Source organism: Sceloporus undulatus, chromosome 2 (genome assembly GCF_019175285.1).
Source record: "Sceloporus undulatus isolate JIND9_A2432 ecotype Alabama chromosome 2, SceUnd_v1.1, whole genome shotgun sequence".
Lineage (NCBI taxonomy): Eukaryota > Metazoa > Chordata > Lepidosauria > Squamata > Phrynosomatidae > Sceloporus > Sceloporus undulatus.
This window is the reverse complement of record NC_056523.1, coordinates 218684403-218704998: the sequence shown is the minus strand read 5'-3', so window position 1 is coordinate 218704998 and position 20596 is coordinate 218684403. Positions and strand designations below refer to the sequence as shown.

Genomic DNA, 20596 nt, shown 5'->3' with positions numbered 1-20596 from the left:
TATAATGTAAAAAATTAGATGTAACTAAAATATGGTTTTAAAAAAAACTTAGGTTTTTAAAAATATCATTAATACTCTGATTAATTTGACACCTACCACACAAATGTGAGGCCAGCATTCCAACTGTGGCAGCAAGGCTGCATTCAAGTCTTCGTCATACATCTCTTTGTACAAGTGCGGTATCTTTGACAGCAATATTCCATTGCTGAAACGATTTATGATCTCTTTAATTCTTTTCTGAATGTCATTTATATCGATGTTTGGAGGAGGCGGAGGGATTGGTTGCATTAACGGCCTTGTCTTTTTTACATTTTCTGAAAAATTAAGTACACATTCTTGAAGGCAGTATTTGTCTTTTTAAAAGGAAATTTGACAAATCTTGCTAAATTCCAAAACTTGGACAAATCCTGCAGGTACCCCTGTCCTTGTATCTAAATAATAAATATGTGAAAGACTGTGCTACAGTACCAGTGGTAGAAATAGATTCACAACAGGGTAGCAGAAAACACAGAAGCCAATCCATACATTTTTGGGCTAATAACATACCATTCAAGTCTAATGGCAAGTTTCTTGAAAGATGATCTTGAAGCTCTTTGTGAAACCTTGGTGGGAGCACTAATCTTCTCTCAGGCCTAAAAAACAGGAAATCAAAGCACACACTTATTGTTTGATTTCTGTATCTAAATATCAAAAAATAAAAGGCTCAGTGTAAAACAGATGCTCTGTCTATAGCTGTATCTTCTTTCTGTACAAATCACATTTATGAGCAGTCGTAGAATCATAGATTCACAGAATTTTAGAATTGGAAGAGACCACAAGGGCCATCCAGTCCAACCCCTTGCCATGCACGAACTCACAATCAAAGCATCCCCAAACGATGGCCATCCAGCCTCTGTTAAAAGTCCTCCAAGGAAGAGAAGAGAGTGTGGTCCACTGTCGAACAGCCCTGTCATGAAGCTCCTCCTCATGTTGAGGTGGAACCTCTTTTCCTGTAGCTTGTATTCATTGCTCTGGGTCCTAGTCTCTGGAGCAGCAGAAAACAAGCTTGCTCCTTCCTCAATGTGACAACCCTTCAAGTATTTAAACAGGGCTATCATATCATCTCTTAACCTTCTCTTCTCCAGGCTAAACATACCCAGCTCTGTAAGTCTTTCCTTATACAGTTATACTGTATTTCCATGGTTTCCAGGCCTTCACCATTTTAGATGCCCTCCTTTGAATGCGCTCCAGTTTCTCAACGTCCTTTCTGAATTGTGTTGCCCAGAACTAGACACAGTATTCTAGGTGAGGCCTGACCAAGGAAGAATAAAGTAGCACTATTACTTCTCTTGATCTAAACACTATACTTCTATTGATGCAGTCTAGAATTGCATTGGCCTTTTTAGCTGACACATCACACGGTTGACTCATGTTCAACTTGTGGTCTACTAGGACTCCTAGATCCCTTTCACATGTAGTCTTGTTAAGCCAGGTGTCTCCCATCCTATATCTATACATTTCATTTTTCTGCCCTAAGTGCAGTACCTTACATTTCTCTGTGTTGAAATTCATTTTGGCCCAGCTTTCTAATCTATTCAGGTCATTTTGAATTTTGTCCTCTGGGGTATTAGCTAGTCCTCCTAATTTGGTGTCATCTGCAAATTTGATAACCATGCCCCAAATTCTGTCATCCAAGTCATTGATAAAGATGTTGAATAGCACTGGGCCCAGGACAGAACCCTGTGGGACCCCACTGGTCACTTCTCTCCAGGATGAAAAGGAGCCATTGTTGAGCACCCTTTGGGTTTGGCCAGTCAAACAATTACAAATCCATTTAACAGTTACCTTGTCTAACCCACATTTTACAAGCTTGTTTGCAAGAATGTCATGGGAAACCTTGTCAAAGGCCTTACTGAAATCAAGATATACTATATCCACAGCATTCCCTTCATCTACCAAGCTGGTAATTTTATCAAAGAAAGAGATCAGATTTGTCTGGCATGACTTGTTTCTCAGAAACCCATGTTGATTTTTTGTGATTATGGCTTTCCCTTCTAAATGTTCACAGACTGTTTAATTATCTGCTTCAGAATCTTTCCTGGTATTGATGTCAGACTAAATGGACAATAATTGTTAGGACCCTCTTTTCCCCCTTTTTGAAGATGAGGACAACGTTTGCCCTCCTCCAGTCTGCTGGGATTTCTTGTTTTCCAGGAGTTCACAAAGATTATTGCCAATGGCTCTGAGATTACATTTGCCAGCACTTTTACTATCCTTGGATGGAGTTCATCTGATCCAGGAGATTTAATTTCATTTAGATTAACAAGGTATTCCTGTACTACCTCTTTACTTATTCTGTGCTGGATTTCCCCTATTGTGTCCTCTGCTCCATTATCCTCAGGTTGAGCACCCTTTTCCTTTCGTGAGAAGACTGAAGCAAAGAAGGTGTTGAGTTAATTTCTGGGTCCCCTGTTAGCATTTCACCATTTTCTCAACATAAAGGCCCTACCATTTCCTTCTTATTCCTTTTGCTGTGAACATATCCAAAACAGTCATTTTTTTGTTCTTAACTTCTCTGACAAGCCTGAGTTCATTTTGCATTTTAGCTTTTCTGACTTTACCCCTACACATGCTCGCTATTTTTTGAATTCCTCTTTGGTGATGTCCCCATTTTTCCATTTCTTATACATGTTCTATTAAAAACTTAGCTCAGTTGAAAGTTCTTTAGTCATCCATCCTGGTTTATTGAGACATCCCCCATTTTTCCTCCTGATTCGAACGCTTTGAAATTGTGCCTTTAGTATCTCCCTTTTGAGAAACTCCTATTCGTCTTGAACTCCCTTCTCTTTTAGTATTCCTGACCACAAGATCACCCGCAGTATTCCCCTAAGTTTTCTGAAGTCAGCTTTCCGAAAGTCTAGAATGCCATGTCCGACTATGCCTGGCTTCCCCTTTCCACTGTATAACAAATTATCATCATCACTGATAAGGGAGGTGACCTCAAATCAGTTCTGTAGCTGCAAGCTCCCAGAACGATCCCTGATGTTTCTAGTCCTAGTGTGTGTGTGAAGTGTCCTCCTCCCCAGGAATTTCCTTCGTATGTTCCCCAACTAGGACAATCTGTTCTGTTCTGTCCAAGAAAACTTCTTGCTTCCTAATATGCAGAAGTGTAGATACTCAGGCCTCCAGCTGCTAGACCTTCTCTTCCAACAGGACTACCAACTTGCAGGTGAAGTTCCCCACATCCATGGACAAGAAGACATACATCCCACAACTGTTGCAAGTGACCCAAAAGCCTTAAGGAGGCCCTGAAACAAGACTGTGAGCCTCCCTCTCAAAAACTACCTATTAAACTCCCAGGTAAAAGCCTCCTGTTGGCCTGGCTTGTTCCTCAGACTCTGTAACTGAGCTCAACAGACTGGGTCTACTGCTATATAGAGATCCAGGATTCACTTCCTCTGAGTACAACCCCTTCAGAAGCCCCTTAAAGAAATAAAAGTACAGGAGAAGCCTGGAAACAAAGCACTCTCTGTTCTAAGCTTCCCTTAGAAGCTTAGAAATTTTACGCACTATTAGGTGCACACCTCTGGCAGGAGTTATAATGGCTAGGCTGCTAGCCCCTCCTCAGTGACTCACAGAAGCAATACAGGAAAACATGCTCAAAGGTTTTGGGGAAAAGAAAAACCTCACCCAGTCAAAATGGCTGTCAAGGCATCTCTTCCCCCTAGACAAGGATAGGCTGCTAGGGCCTCCTCAGTGACTCACAGAAGTGCCACCCTCTCAGGAAAAGACACTCAACAAGGTTTGGGGGAAAAATCTCACCAAGTCAAGATGGCTGTCAAGAAAACTCTCTCCCTCTTTTCCCTGGCAAGGACTGAGCCTGCAAGCCTCTGGCGGGAGTTATAAAGGCTAGGCTGCTGGTCCCTTCCCAGTGATTCACAGAAGCCCCACCCTCTCAGGAAAGCACAACAAGGTTTGGAGAAAAATCTCACCCAGTCAACATGGCTACCAGAACACCTCTCTCCCTCTTTCCCCTGGCAAGTCATCTCATTACTCAAGAAAAAAACTGTTTTCTTCTACACAAAGTTGGACAGCAGTCCTCATGAACTGGAAACTAGACCTGAGAACAAACTCCTCCCTCAGCAAAATCCAGACGTGCTAAAACGTTTTAAATATACTGTACTTTTTAAAATCACACATGAGAACAACCCTTTTAGAACAGAAATTTAAAGCAACAGAATATTGGATTTGACAAGTCTGCACTTTCTCTACATAGCTTCCCTGAAGCTTATCTTTTTAGATTTGTTGTCGTTAGTTGCCCTTTGGTTAACGGACTCATGGTAACCCTGTGGATGATACATCTCCAAGAATTCCTATCCTCCACTATCTTGCCCAGATCCTGCAAGCCCTTGCCCATAACCCCCTGATCTAGTTTGTCCATCTGGTCTACCCTCTACCTTTCCTAGCATTATTGATTTTTCTAGTGATCTGTGCGTTCCCATGATGTGGCCAAAGTACGATAGTCTCAACTTGATCATCTTAGCTTCCAAGGAGAACCCTGGTTTGATCTGTTCAAGGACCTATTTGTTTGTCTTCTTGGCTGTCCACGGTATCCTAAGTACTCTTCTCCAACACCACATTTTGAATGAGTTGATTTTCTTTCTGCCTGCTTCCTTCAATGTCCAGCTCTCACATCCATACATGGTAATTGGGAATACAATGGCTTGGAGGATTCTGACTTTAGTGCTCAGTTGTATGTCTTTGCTCTTCAGTATCTTTTCCAGTTCTTTCATAGCTGCCCTTCCCATTCCTAGTCTTCTTCTTGTTTCTTGACTGCAGTCTCCATTCTGGTGAATGTTTGATCCTAGATATGGGAATTCTTTAACTATTTTCATTTCTTCGTTGTCTAGATTGAATCTGTGTTATTTCTTATGTGGTCATTATTTTTGTTTTCTTTATGTTCATCATAAGACTCACCTTTGTACTTTCATCTTTGACTTTCAGAGTTAGTTTTCCTGAAAGATTTATAGTGGAAACAGTGGTTCTATCACCCACTAATTTAAACTGGATAATTAAGCACACACTTAAGCCTCTCCCAATAAAGGAAGATCTAAATGCTGGGCTTTGACCAACATTATTTATTTGGTGGGAGTTCCATCCCATTCCAAAATTCGTATAAAACTACAATCAACATTGTAAATCCACTGAGTGAAAATCAGCTTGCCTTTTAAACAAAATATGAATCACCACTAGATGGTCCTATTTTAAATACAGTCGGCCCTTCTTATACACGGATTTTTTATACACGGATTTAAGCATACATGGTTTGAAAATGTTCCAAAAAAGTATAAATTTACCTTGATTTTCCATTTTTTCTAAGGGACACCATTTTGCTATGTCATTATATGTAATGAGACTTGAGCATACACGGATTTTGTTATACACGGGAGATCTTGGAACCAAACCCCAGCGTATAACAAGGGTCCACTGTAACTAGGAATTTATTACTGTATTATGACATACCAAGACATGTCATTAAAAATGCAGAGCCTGGAAGTAATTACACTAAATGCTTGTACCTACCATATATACTCAACTATACGTCAAGAAATGTATGCCCCAAAATTGCCCCTAAAATTTTGGGTAGACGTATATAAGGGTCAATATATCAGTAGTGCTTAGAAAGGTCCTAAAGCAAGCAGGTCTGATGCCCCCATCTCCAGTGAACACCAATTTCTTCCCTCTCTAGTCCGTTTTGCTTCCTATCAAAAAAAAAAAATCCCCATTTAAAAACACTGGCTTCTCTCTCTGCTCCATTTTGCAAGCCCTGGCTTCCTATGGAAAAACCTCTGCATTTAAATCCACTTCTCTCTTGCTCCATTTTACAAGCTCTGGCTTCTATGGAAAAATCTTCCCATTTAAACCCACGTGCTTCTCTCTCTGCTCACTTTTGGAAGACTTTGCTTTCTATAGAAAAACCTCTCCATTTAAAACCACTTGCTTCTGTCTCCAGTCCATTTTGCAAGACCTGGCTTCCAATGGAAACAACCCTCCATTTAAATCCACTTATTTCCTTTCTCAATCCAATGTTAAAATCTCTCCTCCGGTACCTGGGAATCAGTTGGGAGAGGTATGGAGAAGGAGGGACGGAAGTGGTATTTCCCCCTTTCTATCCTTCCTTATAGTGCCCTACATTTTACTCTCGACATCCATGGGTTATATCAAAATCCAGGATTTTGACCCTGAAACCTTCCCTTGACTTATACATGAGGCCAACTTGTACATGAGTATATACGGTAGTTCCTTTTCCAATAACAAAGGTAGAATTATGTTTGTAACTGAACAAATTGTATTATCATCCCTTTTGTAATGTAAGAGCAAATTTTAGTTACTTGTATGGATTTAGGATGCTCTCAGGCTTTTAGCAGTTGATTTATTTTCTTGTTGGGTACAATGTCAATTTTTGCTAACACAGAACACAGTGCTTACAAACAGGCATTTTTGTGTTGATTCTCCCTCAACCAATTCCATACTTATATGATTTCATTTTCCTCCTATGAATGTGGAGCTAGAACAGGAAAATGTGCCTGTAAATAAAACAATGTTTTGTATTGATGCATAGATTATCATCATTATTGCTACTTTACATGCAAAAGTATGGATTTTGATGTTCACAGAATTTGCTGCCCATGCTTGTGTCTGAAAAAGCCAGCCTCAGCCTCCTCTTCATTTACTTCCAAACAGTTAAACTAGATTTTTGAGGTGGTGGTACTGTGCTGTTTTTTCACTGGTTTTCCAACAGTGGATACACACAAGAATGTTGTTTTGGAAATGCTTTCTTGCTCTGTGTTTGCAATAAAATGCTTTTGCATAAAAGGCAAGGGCTACAAAAAACATCATTCTTCTTAGCATTCTATGATGCATTATTTGAGCACCTGGTTCTTCTGAGGTAGGGCAGAGATGCATTACAAAAGTACCACAGTAAGTGCAATGTTTTGATTTTAATCTTTTTCCCGCGTCTTTTTATTGGGGAGGGATTATGAGAGGAGTTCAGAGCACACTGGTATGCTATTCGCTTAATAATACATTTTTTTAATTAAGAAAAAACAACAATTTTATTACAGGAAAAACAATTGACCTCTCAGTATTTCTTTCATACTATTTCTTTCTTTCTGTTTTGTACCACCAACCAGTAGATGGTAGCTCTGGGATTTTGTGGTTTTATAAAGTACAGTGGTACCCCGGGATACGAATGCGCCGCCTTACGAAATTTCCGGGTTACGAAAAAAATCAATTGAAAAAAACTGTTCCGGGTTACGAAGGTTATTTCGGGTTACGAAAATTTTTTTGGTGCTTTTCGGCGCTTTTTCACACGAAATCGCGGCTTTCGCTATTAGCGCCTATGGCTTTTTCGGCTTACGAAGATTTTCGGGTTACGAACGCGGCGGCGGAACGAATTAAATTCGTAACCCGGGGTACCACTGTACTATAAAAAAACTTCTTTTAGTTATTGTTTAGAAACTGGAAATCAAAGAATAACTTTAAAATTGTAACTATTTTAATTTATTTATTTAATTTGTATGCAGCCTTTCTCCCAGAGTAGGACCCAAGGCAGCTCCCAGACTATCTGTCTATTTGATGGGTTGGAAAAACCTGGAATTGTAATTTACCTGATTATCTCTGAACAATAACTAGGGATTCTCCAGAACTTTTCATTAAGATAGACATTTTAAAAAAGCAGCAGAAAGGAGAGGGGAAAGCAGTCCCAAAGTCATGAAATCTGCATTTAATCACAGTCTGAAGAAGGAGTACAAGTCAAGATAGTCAATTAAGGTAGCAATCCTAAATACATTTACTTGACAGTAAATCTTACTGAACACAGTAGGTCTTTTTACTGGTCTGAACTGTTAATTAGATTAGGCTCTACTAGGTGCTATTTGGGTATCAGTTTATACTTAGGATGGCCAGGATGAAGACATAATAACCAATCCCTCATTTTTTTAAAATATAAAATTCAGCTGTTACCTTGATAAACCCAGAGACAGATCTGAGTAATTGATAGATTTTATATTTTCAAAAAGAGGATCATCTTGGCCAACCAAGGAGCTACTTGATATCCAAATAGCACTGCACAGAGTCTAATCCAGTTAAGACATCACGAGTTCAATACTATCAGCTCACCTCCACACTATTCCTCTTGTTCAATTCCCCCCTCCAATATCCAGCATGATGAAGTTCTGGAGAAACTAAAATCTTGCTCACTATTTTGATTGATCATAATCAAAGACCTGCCTCATTGTGGATTTTGGATTTTTTAAAACAGGTCAACACTACCACCTCTGTTTTCTCTCCATTCTCGATGAGGGTTTGTTCACATCAAAACTACATTTAAATTGCAGCTATAACGGAATGTTTGGTAATAGGCCTTTTCTAATGTCAAATATAACCTCTTCCTCCTCCTGGCACCTGTTACTCCAAGATATTCACCAGTGACTTGTTCCAGGTGAGTTAGAGAAGAAAAGGAGGTAAGCTGCACTTGCTACCTTTTCATAGCTGCCTTTGTGATGCACTATGCTGAAACATGCAGTGGGAATACCTGATAGTGTAGCATGCACCAACCATGTAGCATGATATACTAGCATATTCTAAAGTTTATTTAGATAAAAGATTCTCTGTAGACAGGACACTTAAAAACATTAAGAAAGCTGGGATAAAGCTGTATTGCTCAAACACAAACTTTCAACTTACTAGGACTTCTTGAGAGACAGTATATTCCATACCTGCAATCTCTACAGCAGCAGAGCTCACTGACCTTGTGAGCTGATGAACTGGCAACTAAACATAATCACAAAGGACCCAGGGCAGGGGTGCAGTGAGGGGAGGTTTCCTGGCCAGCTCTCCATCCCCCTGCCCCCTGAACACACTATTTGAGGGGAAGGTGATATCCAGCATATTGACCTAAATACTCCTTCCAGGGATGTAGCCAGGATTTTAGGAAGGGGGTGGGTGGGTCCAGACTAAGTGCCATCATTATAATGGGGCTTGGGCGCCGCAGCAAGCACCATTCATTTTTCGAATGGAAGGGGGGTGTCCGGACCCCAAGAACCCCCCTTGGCTACGTCCCTGCACCTTCCTCAGCCCACTCCTAAAGCAAAGAAAGTGACAAAAGAATAGCAGCTGTACATCCTTGGATGGGTTGGAAGGATCTGAAAACATTCCTTTGACACTCTGCACATGTGCCTATCCCTAAACTAGGGAACTGGGGCCCAGTAACATCTCCCTAAAGTTATAAATCATGACAGTAGTCACTAATGTAATCCCCCATTCCGCCTGCTTTTAATGACATTCACAATGAATCTTTGAGGTGTATCTTCTGTGCAACAAGTCCTTATTCTCAATAAAGGCATGTTACCTAAACAGGGTTTTTTTTAGCCTTTAAAAGGTATTTTCCAGGACAATGCTAATATATTATTGTCTGTAAATGCTGCTTTTCCTGTGTGGCTTGCTTGGTAAATATGTTTTACAAACCATAACTGCACAATGCGAGATTACCAAGGCAATTTGTACTAGTCTGATAAGTCCAGTCACAATGCTAGAACAGCAAGGACATTATCTGCATCATTATTTGATGATCCAGAACAGCAATGAACAATACATGGAGAAGTGATGGCACAGCAGCTAAGCTTGCCAAGTTGGATTTTAGTCAAAGGATAACTGGGGGTAGGCTGGGGGTGTACCATAATACTAGATCAGCAGAATACCAGCATCAATCTCAACAGTTTTCATTTTAAGGCTTGTATTCAAATACACAGAAGTTACTAAACTGAATGTGTCAATACAATTTTGGCCAATTTTAAAAACAAGGTATTGTCAAGTCTGCTTATCCTCTGCTTTGTAAAGATTTTTTTTGCCAGTTGATACAAACCCATCTAAAACACTGGAGTCCTAAACACAACAGGAGATCAATTAGCAGCGCTATGTATGGACAACAACAACAAATGTATGATCCGCTATGGCTGGCAAAATTACCAGCATGGGTAAGCATTTTCTGCACTTAATACAATTGATGGGATTGCAATACAGAATATGAAAGGATGAACATTCTGCTATGTTTCCAGCCATGCATGGTGCCATCTGTGGGTGTCACTCTCAAACAACTTTGCTCAGCTCTAGATGTTTTTACTGGGCCTGCACACTGCAGAACCCATATATGAGTCACAGAGATGACAAAGACCTCCATTTTAAAATGTTATCCTTCTGCCATTATTAAATTCAGGGATCAGTATACCAACAAGGAAAAAATGGAATGAAGTAAAAAAACTATTTTTCTAGAATGAAGAGTGATACAAAACACATCCTTAGAGAATGGCAAGGCCAAACCCCATCTAAAGAAACTTTCTGGGGAAACCCTGTGATAGGATAGATTGTAATGTGTTTGTGTGTTGTGTGACTTCGAGTTATTTCCAACCTATGATGACCCTAAGGAGAACCTATCTTGGGGTTTTCTTGGCAAGATTTGTTCTGAGGAGCTTTGCCATTGCCTTCCCCTGAGACTGAGTGTGACTGAGAGAGATTAACCAGTAGGTTTCAGGGCCGAGTGGGATTTGAACCCTGGTTTTCCGAGTTGCAGTCCAACACTTGAACCACTATGCCACACTGGCTCCCAGGGTCGCCATAAGTAAAAAACGACTAGAAGGCACATAATAACAAACTGTGCAGAAATCAGCACTTTTTCTAGGAAACATTTTCAAGAAAAAAAAATTCACGCAATGTAATTAAAAGCAAAACATTCGATGGCTTTATTATGTTGTTCACTATACAGAATACCCCTATTTAGTTCCGAGTGAGATCATACTCAATGGAAGTTCCTTGTGAATAAGCATTAATAAGAGCAGACTGCATGTGAGAGAAAACTCCAAAGAAAAATAATAATCCTCTCCTCACACTAATAAAGGATTGGAACTATAGTATAACTGAGACTTGTTTTTCTAATCAAGGACTGAAAATTTCACATATTCTGCATCCCAACTTAAATCTTCCAGGACAACAGAGGAGTGAAGCTTTTAATAAATTAAGGAACAGTTTCTTAAATCTTTCCCATATTTGCTTCTTGATTTTATATGCAAACATATATCATTTTGCTTGGTGTAAACATCTTAAGGATGAGGAATCAGAAGGTATATTATAAGAAAGGAGAGTCTAACTAACCCTTAGGAAGAACTTCCTGACAGTAAAAACTGTTCAATAGGATAATACATGCCTTGAGGGGTAGTGGATTCTCATGTTTGGGAGGTTTTTAAGCAGAGGTTGAATAATCACCTGGTTAGCTTTGGACATAGGAACCCTCAACTGACAGAGTAGTGCACCAGATGACCTTATGACACATTCCAACTCTACAATTCTGTGAATTATCACCATATTGAAGGAACAGGTTTGATTAATTCGCAGTTTGACCTTAGAAATGTTGGTTTACAATACAGACTAGGAAAAGATAAGACACAGGTAGAGATGTGAAGGCTTGGAAAACTGAAAAATGGATTATGGGATATTTTCCTTTAGAATCATGAATAAAACACTTAGGATAAAATCTTCTGTTTACTTCTCCCACATTTCTTCTAAAAACTATATACCATATAGACTTTGGGAACTATAAAGCATCTCGGAGCATTCCAATTCCTGGCTATCTTTTCTATGTTATTTTAAAGGAATTAATCTTTTATGTCTGTTTGGCAGTAACGAGGACTAAAGGAGACAAAACATCTTTCTCTGCTTTATTATTATTGATGGTTTATTGTTTTTATTGATATTTTTCGTGCTTCTCATAAAGTGGCAAAACCAAAGATGTTCCCTGTTGTTCATACTGAAGACCCTATAGTTCTATTTGAACAAAACAAAATAAAATTTGCTAAAGGTAATTCACTTGTACACTCATCCCTCCACATTTGTAGCTTTGACTTATGTGAATTTGATTATTCACAGATTTTATTAATATGTTCTCTCTAGGAACATCTAGGTCCTCCATCGCAACTCTTTAACCAAGTCGGACCAAAAGAAGGATCTAGAGATTCCTAAGAGAGAACACTCTACTAGGCATTTATAGCTCCTCCAGTGCAATTCTATGGTCAGCGTCTGGCAGATGTTGACCATAGTGTTGCACTGGAAGACCTAGAAATTCCTATAAAGGTGTTTTCTCAGGTAAAAACATAGTGTTTTTCCACATTTGGGGGGTCCTGTGCCCCTAACCCTAGCGAATGTGGAGGGATGAATGTACTTTTAACATATCAAACATGATAACTGTATCCCAAACCAAGTTATACGTAATGTAAAATTATTTTATGTTCCTTAAGTAACAAAGTTACTTTCAATCTACAAGTGGAGCTAATGTTTCAACTCCTGAAGTTGCCCTGCCCTTGTCTAGACATCAACATATATGCAAGCACCACACTATTATTGATAAGGCCTTCAAATCATATCTCTTGGACTTTTACCACAGTACAGGCACAATGTGTTTAAAACAGACTACTATAGTAATTAGTTATCCATTGCTTTGCAGGCAAGTATTCTGTTTAAAGTATAACAACAAAACCAACTATTCAGAAGAAAAAAATAGGGGAAATACGTCTATCTTTCAAATAGTTCAGCAGCAATTTTACCTGTTGATAAAGTTTGTATTTAAGAGATTTTCCCTTTGGACCTAGACAACTCTAAAGTGTCATATTAGCCACAGTATGGCTAGCAAGTTTTCTAATGAGACAATGCTCACCTGTTCACAGTCATGTGTCCTTGTATTACGAATTCCTTTGGTGCAGCCATCACATATTCGGGAGACAGAGGATATGGTGCAGTGCTCATACCAGGCCGAACACCTACATAGCTTCCTTTATTTCTCAGCATTGGTAACAGAGGTCTCCTGCCTTCCTCTGCCACATTCACGAATCCTGGTTGTCTTAATGTGCCTTTTGGCTTGCCTATGACACAACAGAATGAAATATGAAATGCTAAGTTGCATTTTCAGTTTATATGTGGTTTTGAAGCAACTTAAGAGAAGTCCTGAACTTTACCAATATTTGCCATTTGTCTGTGGAGTTGCAGCTTTAGATATTTATATATGATAATTCTTGGGGTGAAATTTACATCTTTGCAAAAAAATCAGCATTTTAAACAATACATACCTTCAATCAGGATTAGTGAGAACAGGCTAATTTACAGGTTTTTTAGTCTTAATGAAATGTATACAGTACAGTTAATCGAGGCCTGTTACAGACTGCCAAAATAAAGCTGCTTCGGGTCTCTTTGGAGGTACAGGTATGCTGTTTAAATGATGCATGGGTCCTAAGAATCCAGAAGCTGCACCAAAGCTGCACTCCGGTGCTTAGGAATGGAGTGTGGCTTTGGTGCGACTTCCGGACTCTTAGGACCCATGCATCATTTAAATAGCATACCTCCAAAGAGACCCGAAGCAGCTTTATTTTGGCAGTCTGTAACAGGCCTTAGTATATTTTGTCTGGAAGAATTCTCTGTCCCTTCTTTTTTTGGACATTACCATTTTTACACAAAATTGCAAGGCACATAAAAATAGCCAGACTGCCCTGCACTATAAATGACCCCAAAGGATAAACAGCCCATTTGAAGTCAGCAGAATCACTACAATAGAGAAACTCTGCCAGTGCTTAGTGCAAAGTTGATTAATTCAGCATGTACCAGTTCAGTATTTTGTAGCTGATAAACTTACCTACTGAGGCAAGTGGAGCAGTTTGCTTCAGCCTCATCCTACAGTTCACTTCCCGGCTTGATTTCCTTTTGGAGGTTCTCTGGCAGGCTACTAGTTGAGCAATCCCTGCAGTCTCTTCGCAAACAACAGCACAGCAAATCACCTGCTCAAAACGAAAGGTTAGAAATTTTCTATTTACCAATTGCTTTATATGGTCACAGTCATGGGGAACACGTGTTAAACGAATCAGCCTCTTTGCATTAGGACTGGAATATGCTGAACTATGTATGCAAGTTAATGCACTCATGCATTAAGTGAGGAATCTGAACTAATTGTGCAGCTGGCCCAACATAAGCACTGAAGGCACAGGGAATAAATAGTACAAGGTGAACCTTTTTGCCACGACACTTGAAGACACTGTTCTTAAACATGAGTCTCAGTGCTAAAGTCTACTTATTTTAAAAATGATTAAAACATTCAGATCCTTCTCTACATTTTAGGTTCTCAGAGCAGCATAAAGGATCATTGAAAAAGTTTAGAACAATTTAAAAGACTAAAATCAATTTAAACAGAATATAAAACAATTTAACAGGATTAAAATAAATTTAAAAAGACAGAACAGTTTAAAACCATGTGCCTGCAACACCATGTTTTTACTTGCCACCAAAATGAGGCTAGCCTTGGTGCCATGTTAAGTAAACCTCCAAAAGAAGGATATTCTACCATGAACTGAGACTGGAAGCATAGTGGCAGCCAGTACTTCACTTTACTTTACTTTGTAAAGTAAAACCTTACAAATGGGTGGGTGGGTGAATCTAGATTACACTCACTACATGCAAGGAAAAATAAAGGTCTAGCATGCAGCTGAAAGTTAATATAACATGCACACATTCTCCACACCTCAACATAAGCTGGATCAATGCCATTAAAACATAAACACCACAATCTTTAAAATCCAAGGAAAGCAAGAAAAATGGAAGCATGTTTGTGTTTTAGCTTGGACCCCAATATTTGATGAAGATGAAAACTACAAGACATTAAAAGCCACACAAACAGCTCAAGATCACTGTAACAGGACAGCTTTCTCCAAATAACTCACTACTAGGCACAAGGGCCTTGAGACAAGTATGTCTTATATTAAAAGAGCCAAACCCTTGCGTCCAAGTGGATTTCAAAGTTCTATAGAAGTTTACGGCCAGCACACACTCAGAACAAACGTGACTGGATTTCTTACCTCACCACTTTTACCAGCTTCAAACCTAACAAATCCAGGAATACTTTTCAGATATTCTTCCAGACTAGAATGCCCCAGCTGCTTAAAAGGAATCACATCACCCGTGAAAGATTTATATTCCCCTTGCAAACGATAAAATGGCACTCCGTTTTTATGTGACTGGAGAATAGAGCGGAGTATTTTGGCTACTCGATCGGCTTCCTGCATTTTCACCTGTTAAAAGAAAATATTTGAGTTTTAAGCTAGAAGTCAGAATTATTTCTCCTTTTCGGACCTGTTCCATTAACGTGCAAGAAATATCATTTTTGAGACTAAATAACCAGTACAAAGAAGGACAAGTCAGCAATGTCACAGTGCCAAGCAGTCTAGTCCAAGACAAAAAGCTGTTTGGGTAGCTAACTGAACAAGCAATCTGCATTATATAAGCAAAAGGCCTTGCCAGCCATTCCAAAGAAGGGTCCTGAGATGGTACAGAGTAGTGCTGAATAAAACACAGACGCCTGAGTTCAAATCCTCACTTGTGCATGACATTCATAATGTCTTAATCTAGCCTAATCTAGTGAGAGGACAATATACAATCTTCATCTCTACATCATCTTGAGCTTCTGAAAGCAAATCTGAAAATTTTGTTTTAAAACATACTGTACTTACGTAGCTAAGAGTCTCAAGGTCTCCTTCAAAGTAATTGGTTACCACTATAGTTGTAATTTTTAAAGTACAGCAACTCATTATTTTCTCATTATTCCCAACTCCTTTCAATAGTTACTTCTTAGCTACCTTTCTAAAACATCTGGATGCCAACCTGTGAGGGAAAATGCACTAAGGTAATGAGGCCACACACACTGTAATATAAAAGTAAGTAAAAGCTGTTACACTACTAAATGAGTAACATCATCTCCTGTTTAATAAGAACAGACTGTACTATGCCTTAGTTATTAGAAGAAAGAATTATTACTTGCTATTTATGAGTAGTTATTTCTAAGTTCTGCTTGAAGGACTGACAGCAGACCAATATTACAGAAGAAGCCATAAAAGCAGGAGCTCTGCAAAACCTTATTGGAATTCAACTGATGCTAGGCTTAGACTGGGGAGAAGTGGGGATTTTGAGGTTACTCCTTGTCCTACTCTGGAGTAAGATATTTTTTCTTAATATAACTCCTAATCCTATAAAAAATCTCTTACTTCTTTACTTCTTTACTCCAACTCCTACCCCTACTCCCCAGCCCTAGGGAAAAGTCCTGGTTGCTTTGCAAGGCTGGTTATGCCTTATTCCTACTCCTGTAGAAACCTCTTACTCCTTTACTTCTACTCCCCAGCCCTGCTAAGAACTCTCCTAAATGCTAAATCTGATGAAGAAAAAACCCACACATCTACAAAAGTAACTTACCAGGTTTAGTGCAAGTATCTTTTTTCTCAGAAAGTACCCTTCCAGGATAACCAATACAAACAGAATTTACTTTATGAAAGAAAACAGTAAAACAGCCTTTATTCCCAGAAATTAAACTTGTTGACTGGAAGAACCTTCTACACAGTCATTGTCAGTCTCCCTGTGCCTCCAAGTCAGCCTTTTCATATTAATTAGTAGAATTAGTAGAATTAATTAGTAGAACATAGTAGAATGTGAGGCATGGCTGATTTGTCCTTTTTGAATGAATTTCTGCAGTAATGAGTCCAAAGACCCTCTCCACAACTCTTACCACCTACCACCGTGAACACAAAAAGTTATTAGTTATTGCCTCATTTCAGAAGCAAAGAATGGTCTGGCCTAGTTAGTAACTGAAGGGGGGAACCCACCAGGGATTACTAGGGATCTTTCGGTCAGGGCAGGAAAGTATCCTACTTAAAACTCAGGAGAGCTGATGCCATTCAAGAGTCGCTGCCCAGACAGCTCAGTGGTCTAGCTCTGAATAAGACAGTTTTCTATATTCTTAATCTATCTCTCTGGATGCATGCTTATTAAGGAACTCTCTAGCAGTGTCCACAAAACCAAAGGTGTATAATAGAACAGAAAGGGTATAGCAAAATAAAGCATTAAATAAATGAATAAGCTTTGGTGGACCAGGATATCCACTGGCAGAGAGAGAACTGTCTACTACATGTTGCATCTCTGTACAAGCCAATTCTCTTGGCTAGTGTCAAGGTTCGCTGTTAAGCAAGATCTTCTCTCAGTAATAACCAGTATTTCTCAGAACAATTTATTAAAGAAAAGAAGCCACAGAATAACAGACAACTAAATGACTTTAGAATATTGTCAGCTCTGAGGCATGTTGAGGTACATACATTTTTATACAGTTCAACTCGGTGGGGGGACAATCACATCATCGCAACCATTGGTCAGTTCGCGCCAAAATTTCCCACTCAACCAACTTTCCCACCAGTTTCCCAATCACTTTTGTGCTATAATTCCCAAATATTGCATTCTTTCACATAGATTGCTTTCTCTGTTCTCACCTCCCCAAGACAGACTCCAGATGTCTACAACCATAAACAGTTTCCTCTTCTCACTACGACAGCATTGTACCTGCTGCCTCACACATAATTTCAGTTTCCCAAGACCTTGCCCTACCCTGGAATAACTAAGATATTACCTTAACACAGAGCATTCTTTTAATCAAACTCTAACATATTCTCACATTGATCTATACAGTAACCATTGTCATCATATACATTTCTAGCATCTATCGAGTCATCTTTTCTGATATACAGTAAACAGGCATCCAAACCATCCAGGATTTAAAAGCCAAAGCCAGTTAATCCATCAGAACAAACAGCATCTTTAATATAGTTAATTCTCCAAACACATTCCATATCCATTGAATTAAACATTAGGCATCCTAATGGGCAAACATCATAATAACCAATAAACCATGGCAAATACAACAACAGTTTAACATTTGAGCATTCATGAAAGACATAACCCCAACCACAGTCCTTCTTCAATATATGTATTCCCCATTACATTCCCAGAGTTCTCTAACTCTGGCTCATGGCATGAACTACAGCAGAATGGGACCTGCAACCTCAATAACACTAACCACATTTAACTAACTTTCATATTCATGGCAGGAGACTTTTAAGGGCACCTGATAGGTAAGCTCTTCTAAAGGCAGGTCATTTAATTTCAATTTACAGTTGGCTCGCCATTTCCACATATTCTTTATCCATAGATTCAAGCATCCACACATTGAAAATATTCCAAAAAATATAAATTCTAAAAAGCAAACCTTGATTTTGTCATTTTATATAAGGAACACCATTTTACTAACCCACTGTACAGAACAGGACTTGAGCATTCACAGATTCTGGCATCCTCAGGATGTCCTGGAATCAAAGCAGATACCAAGGACCCACAATTTTTGGAAGGGGTTATGATTAAAGAGTGTCTCAGTCTTAGAGATCCAGTAAACTGTAGCAGTTAAATTACAGTACTCCCTGTAAGGATATCTGCAGCAGACGATCCATCAAATCCATATGTTTGTCAGTACACTACTGACGGGGAGAGGCATGTGGGTGGTTCCCACTGATCCTAATGGGACAAAATAACATCTGGATAATATCAAGCAGTTTTTCTAGGCATGTCAGGGACCTTTCATCCTCTTAATCCACAGGATTTGCAACAACACACCCTGATCCTGCTACCCAAGGCCACCAGAAGCAGAATAAACATTTGGTGGACCTTCCTCCCTAGGACTCTCTTGTAGCATGTGTGTTGTGCTGCTAGTGGACTTTCCACTAAATGACCAGCCTCCAAAGGCCTCTCAGCCACCAGGTTACAATAACTCTTCCTTAATTTTGTAGATGTCTTCCTAAATCTTCCTATCTAACTAGTCTGTTTGCGGCTCCTTTTTGTGCCCTGCAAAGGCCAGATTGGGGCCGCAGCATGCAGATCTGGCTGTAAAAGGGTGGCTGCATGCTGCCCCTTTGGGCCTGTCTGTACAACCCCTAAGACCTCAATTCTGATGATTGGAAGGTTGGAAAGTTGGCAGTTCGAGGCCTGAGTGCCGCATGATGGGGTGAGCTCCCATCACTAGTCCCAGCTTCTGCCAACCTAGCAGTTCAAAAGAATGCAAATGCATGTAGATAGATAGCTACCACTTAAGTGGGAAGGTAACATTTGGTGCAGTTCTGCTGGCCACATGAACACCAGAGCAGTCCTTAGACAATGCTGCCTCTTCAGCTTAGAAACAGGGATAAGCAACACCCCCTACAGTTGGTTATGACTGGACATTCATGTCAAGGGCTACCTTTACCTTTATATAGAATACCACAATCTACCTATTAATACAACTTTTTCTACATTTAAATACTAGTATTTCCAGATATTTTCAACAAGGGTTTAATATTTAACTATTAGTTATGATAGGGTTCTACTGTTGTGCCACCATTGCACAATGAAACGATAAAGAGATTATTTGGTGGCATTCATGTAGGTGATGCTTTACCGAAGAAATTAGAAAACTATGTCTGCTCCAAGCCGCCTATAGAAGAAAAAATGACAGCAGGGTAAACAGGACAAGAATGTGCAAATGTTAGTTACATGTACTTGGTGTGACAAATTAATATACGGCACCTTTACAACAGTAGCAATAATTTCTACGTAAGGCAATTCTGTGCAAAAAATTACCAAGCCCTTAACTGCTCTGAATATGATAAACTTTCAGTTCAAATATTCAAACAGCTCCCTTATTTGCTGGTGAGTGTAAGAAGACTATATCATAAAAAGCAAACAGGAAGCACACCCTTCTGAGTCATGACAGTTAACATGCTCCAGGAGAAAATTCTACATCTTCTACTCAATTCTGCTTTATACAGGGGACACCAATTTTAATGCTATCCACATTCAGTTCTCTCTATCATTATGGATGTAAGCATTCAAGTGTACAACATCTATAGACTACAAGAGAAATATAGCTACTTGTATAGAACAAAATAGAGTATATAACCATTTTATGATCATCTCAGAAATCTGCAGGATAGATGAACACAAATATCTGAAAGGAAAGGTACAGGTTGAGACAGCCACCCTATGTTTTGTTTGTGAGTTTATGTGCCTGCAAGTTGCCTGTCAATTTACGGCAGCTCCATGAATCTCAGAGGGTTTTCTTTGACAAGGTATACTCAAAAGGTGGTTTGGCCAGGTCCTTCCTCAGAAATATAGCCTAAACCACCTGGTACTCATTGGCGGTCTCCCATTTTACACACACACACACACACACACACACACACCGGCAAAACTGCTTTGTTATCCCAAATAAGATATAATGACCTGTTACAGACTGCCAAAATAAAGCTGCTTCGGGTCTCTTTGGAGGTATGCTGTTTAAATGATGTATGCATCCTAAGAATCCAGAAGCTGCACCAGAGCTGCACTCCAGTGCTTAGGAATGGAGTGTGGCTTTGGGGCGACCTCCGGACTCTTAGGACCCATGCATCATTTAAATAGCATACCTCCAAAGAGACCCAAAGCAGCTTTATTTTGGCAGTCTGTAACAGGCCAATATATAAAGCTTAATCACTGTTGTTGTTGTGGGCCTTCAAGTAGTTTGTGACTTATGACAACCCTGAAATGAAGATATCATGGAGTTTTCTTGGCAAGATTTGTTCAGAGGTTTGCCGTTGCCTTCCCTTGAGGCTGAGAGAGTGAGACTCACCCAAGGTCACCCAGTGGGTTT

At 39.5% G+C, this 20596-nt stretch overlaps 1 protein-coding gene across 6 annotated transcripts in view; it reads right to left on the bottom strand.

Moving 5' to 3' along the window:
• The window catches only part of TDRD7 (tudor domain containing 7), a 45859-nt gene that overhangs the window by 18263 nt on the left and 7000 nt on the right, over positions 1-20596 (bottom strand). For 4 of the 6 annotated variants that reach the window (XM_042451963.1, XM_042451965.1, XM_042451962.1 and 1 more), the window contains exons 2-6: positions 14925-15137; positions 13712-13853; positions 12743-12947; positions 547-632; positions 97-314 (exon numbers count right to left, since the gene is read on the bottom strand). In XM_042451963.1, coding sequence (XP_042307897.1) covers positions 97-314; positions 547-632; positions 12743-12947; positions 13712-13853; positions 14925-15131 — 858 coding nt within the window. In that variant the 5' untranslated portion in view covers positions 15132-15137. Of the gene's footprint in view, positions 1-96; positions 315-546; positions 633-12742; positions 12948-13711; positions 13854-14924; positions 15138-15575; positions 18809-20596 lie in introns of those variants that run through there. The other 2 variants (XM_042451961.1, XM_042451960.1) reach the window with 2 other exon arrangements.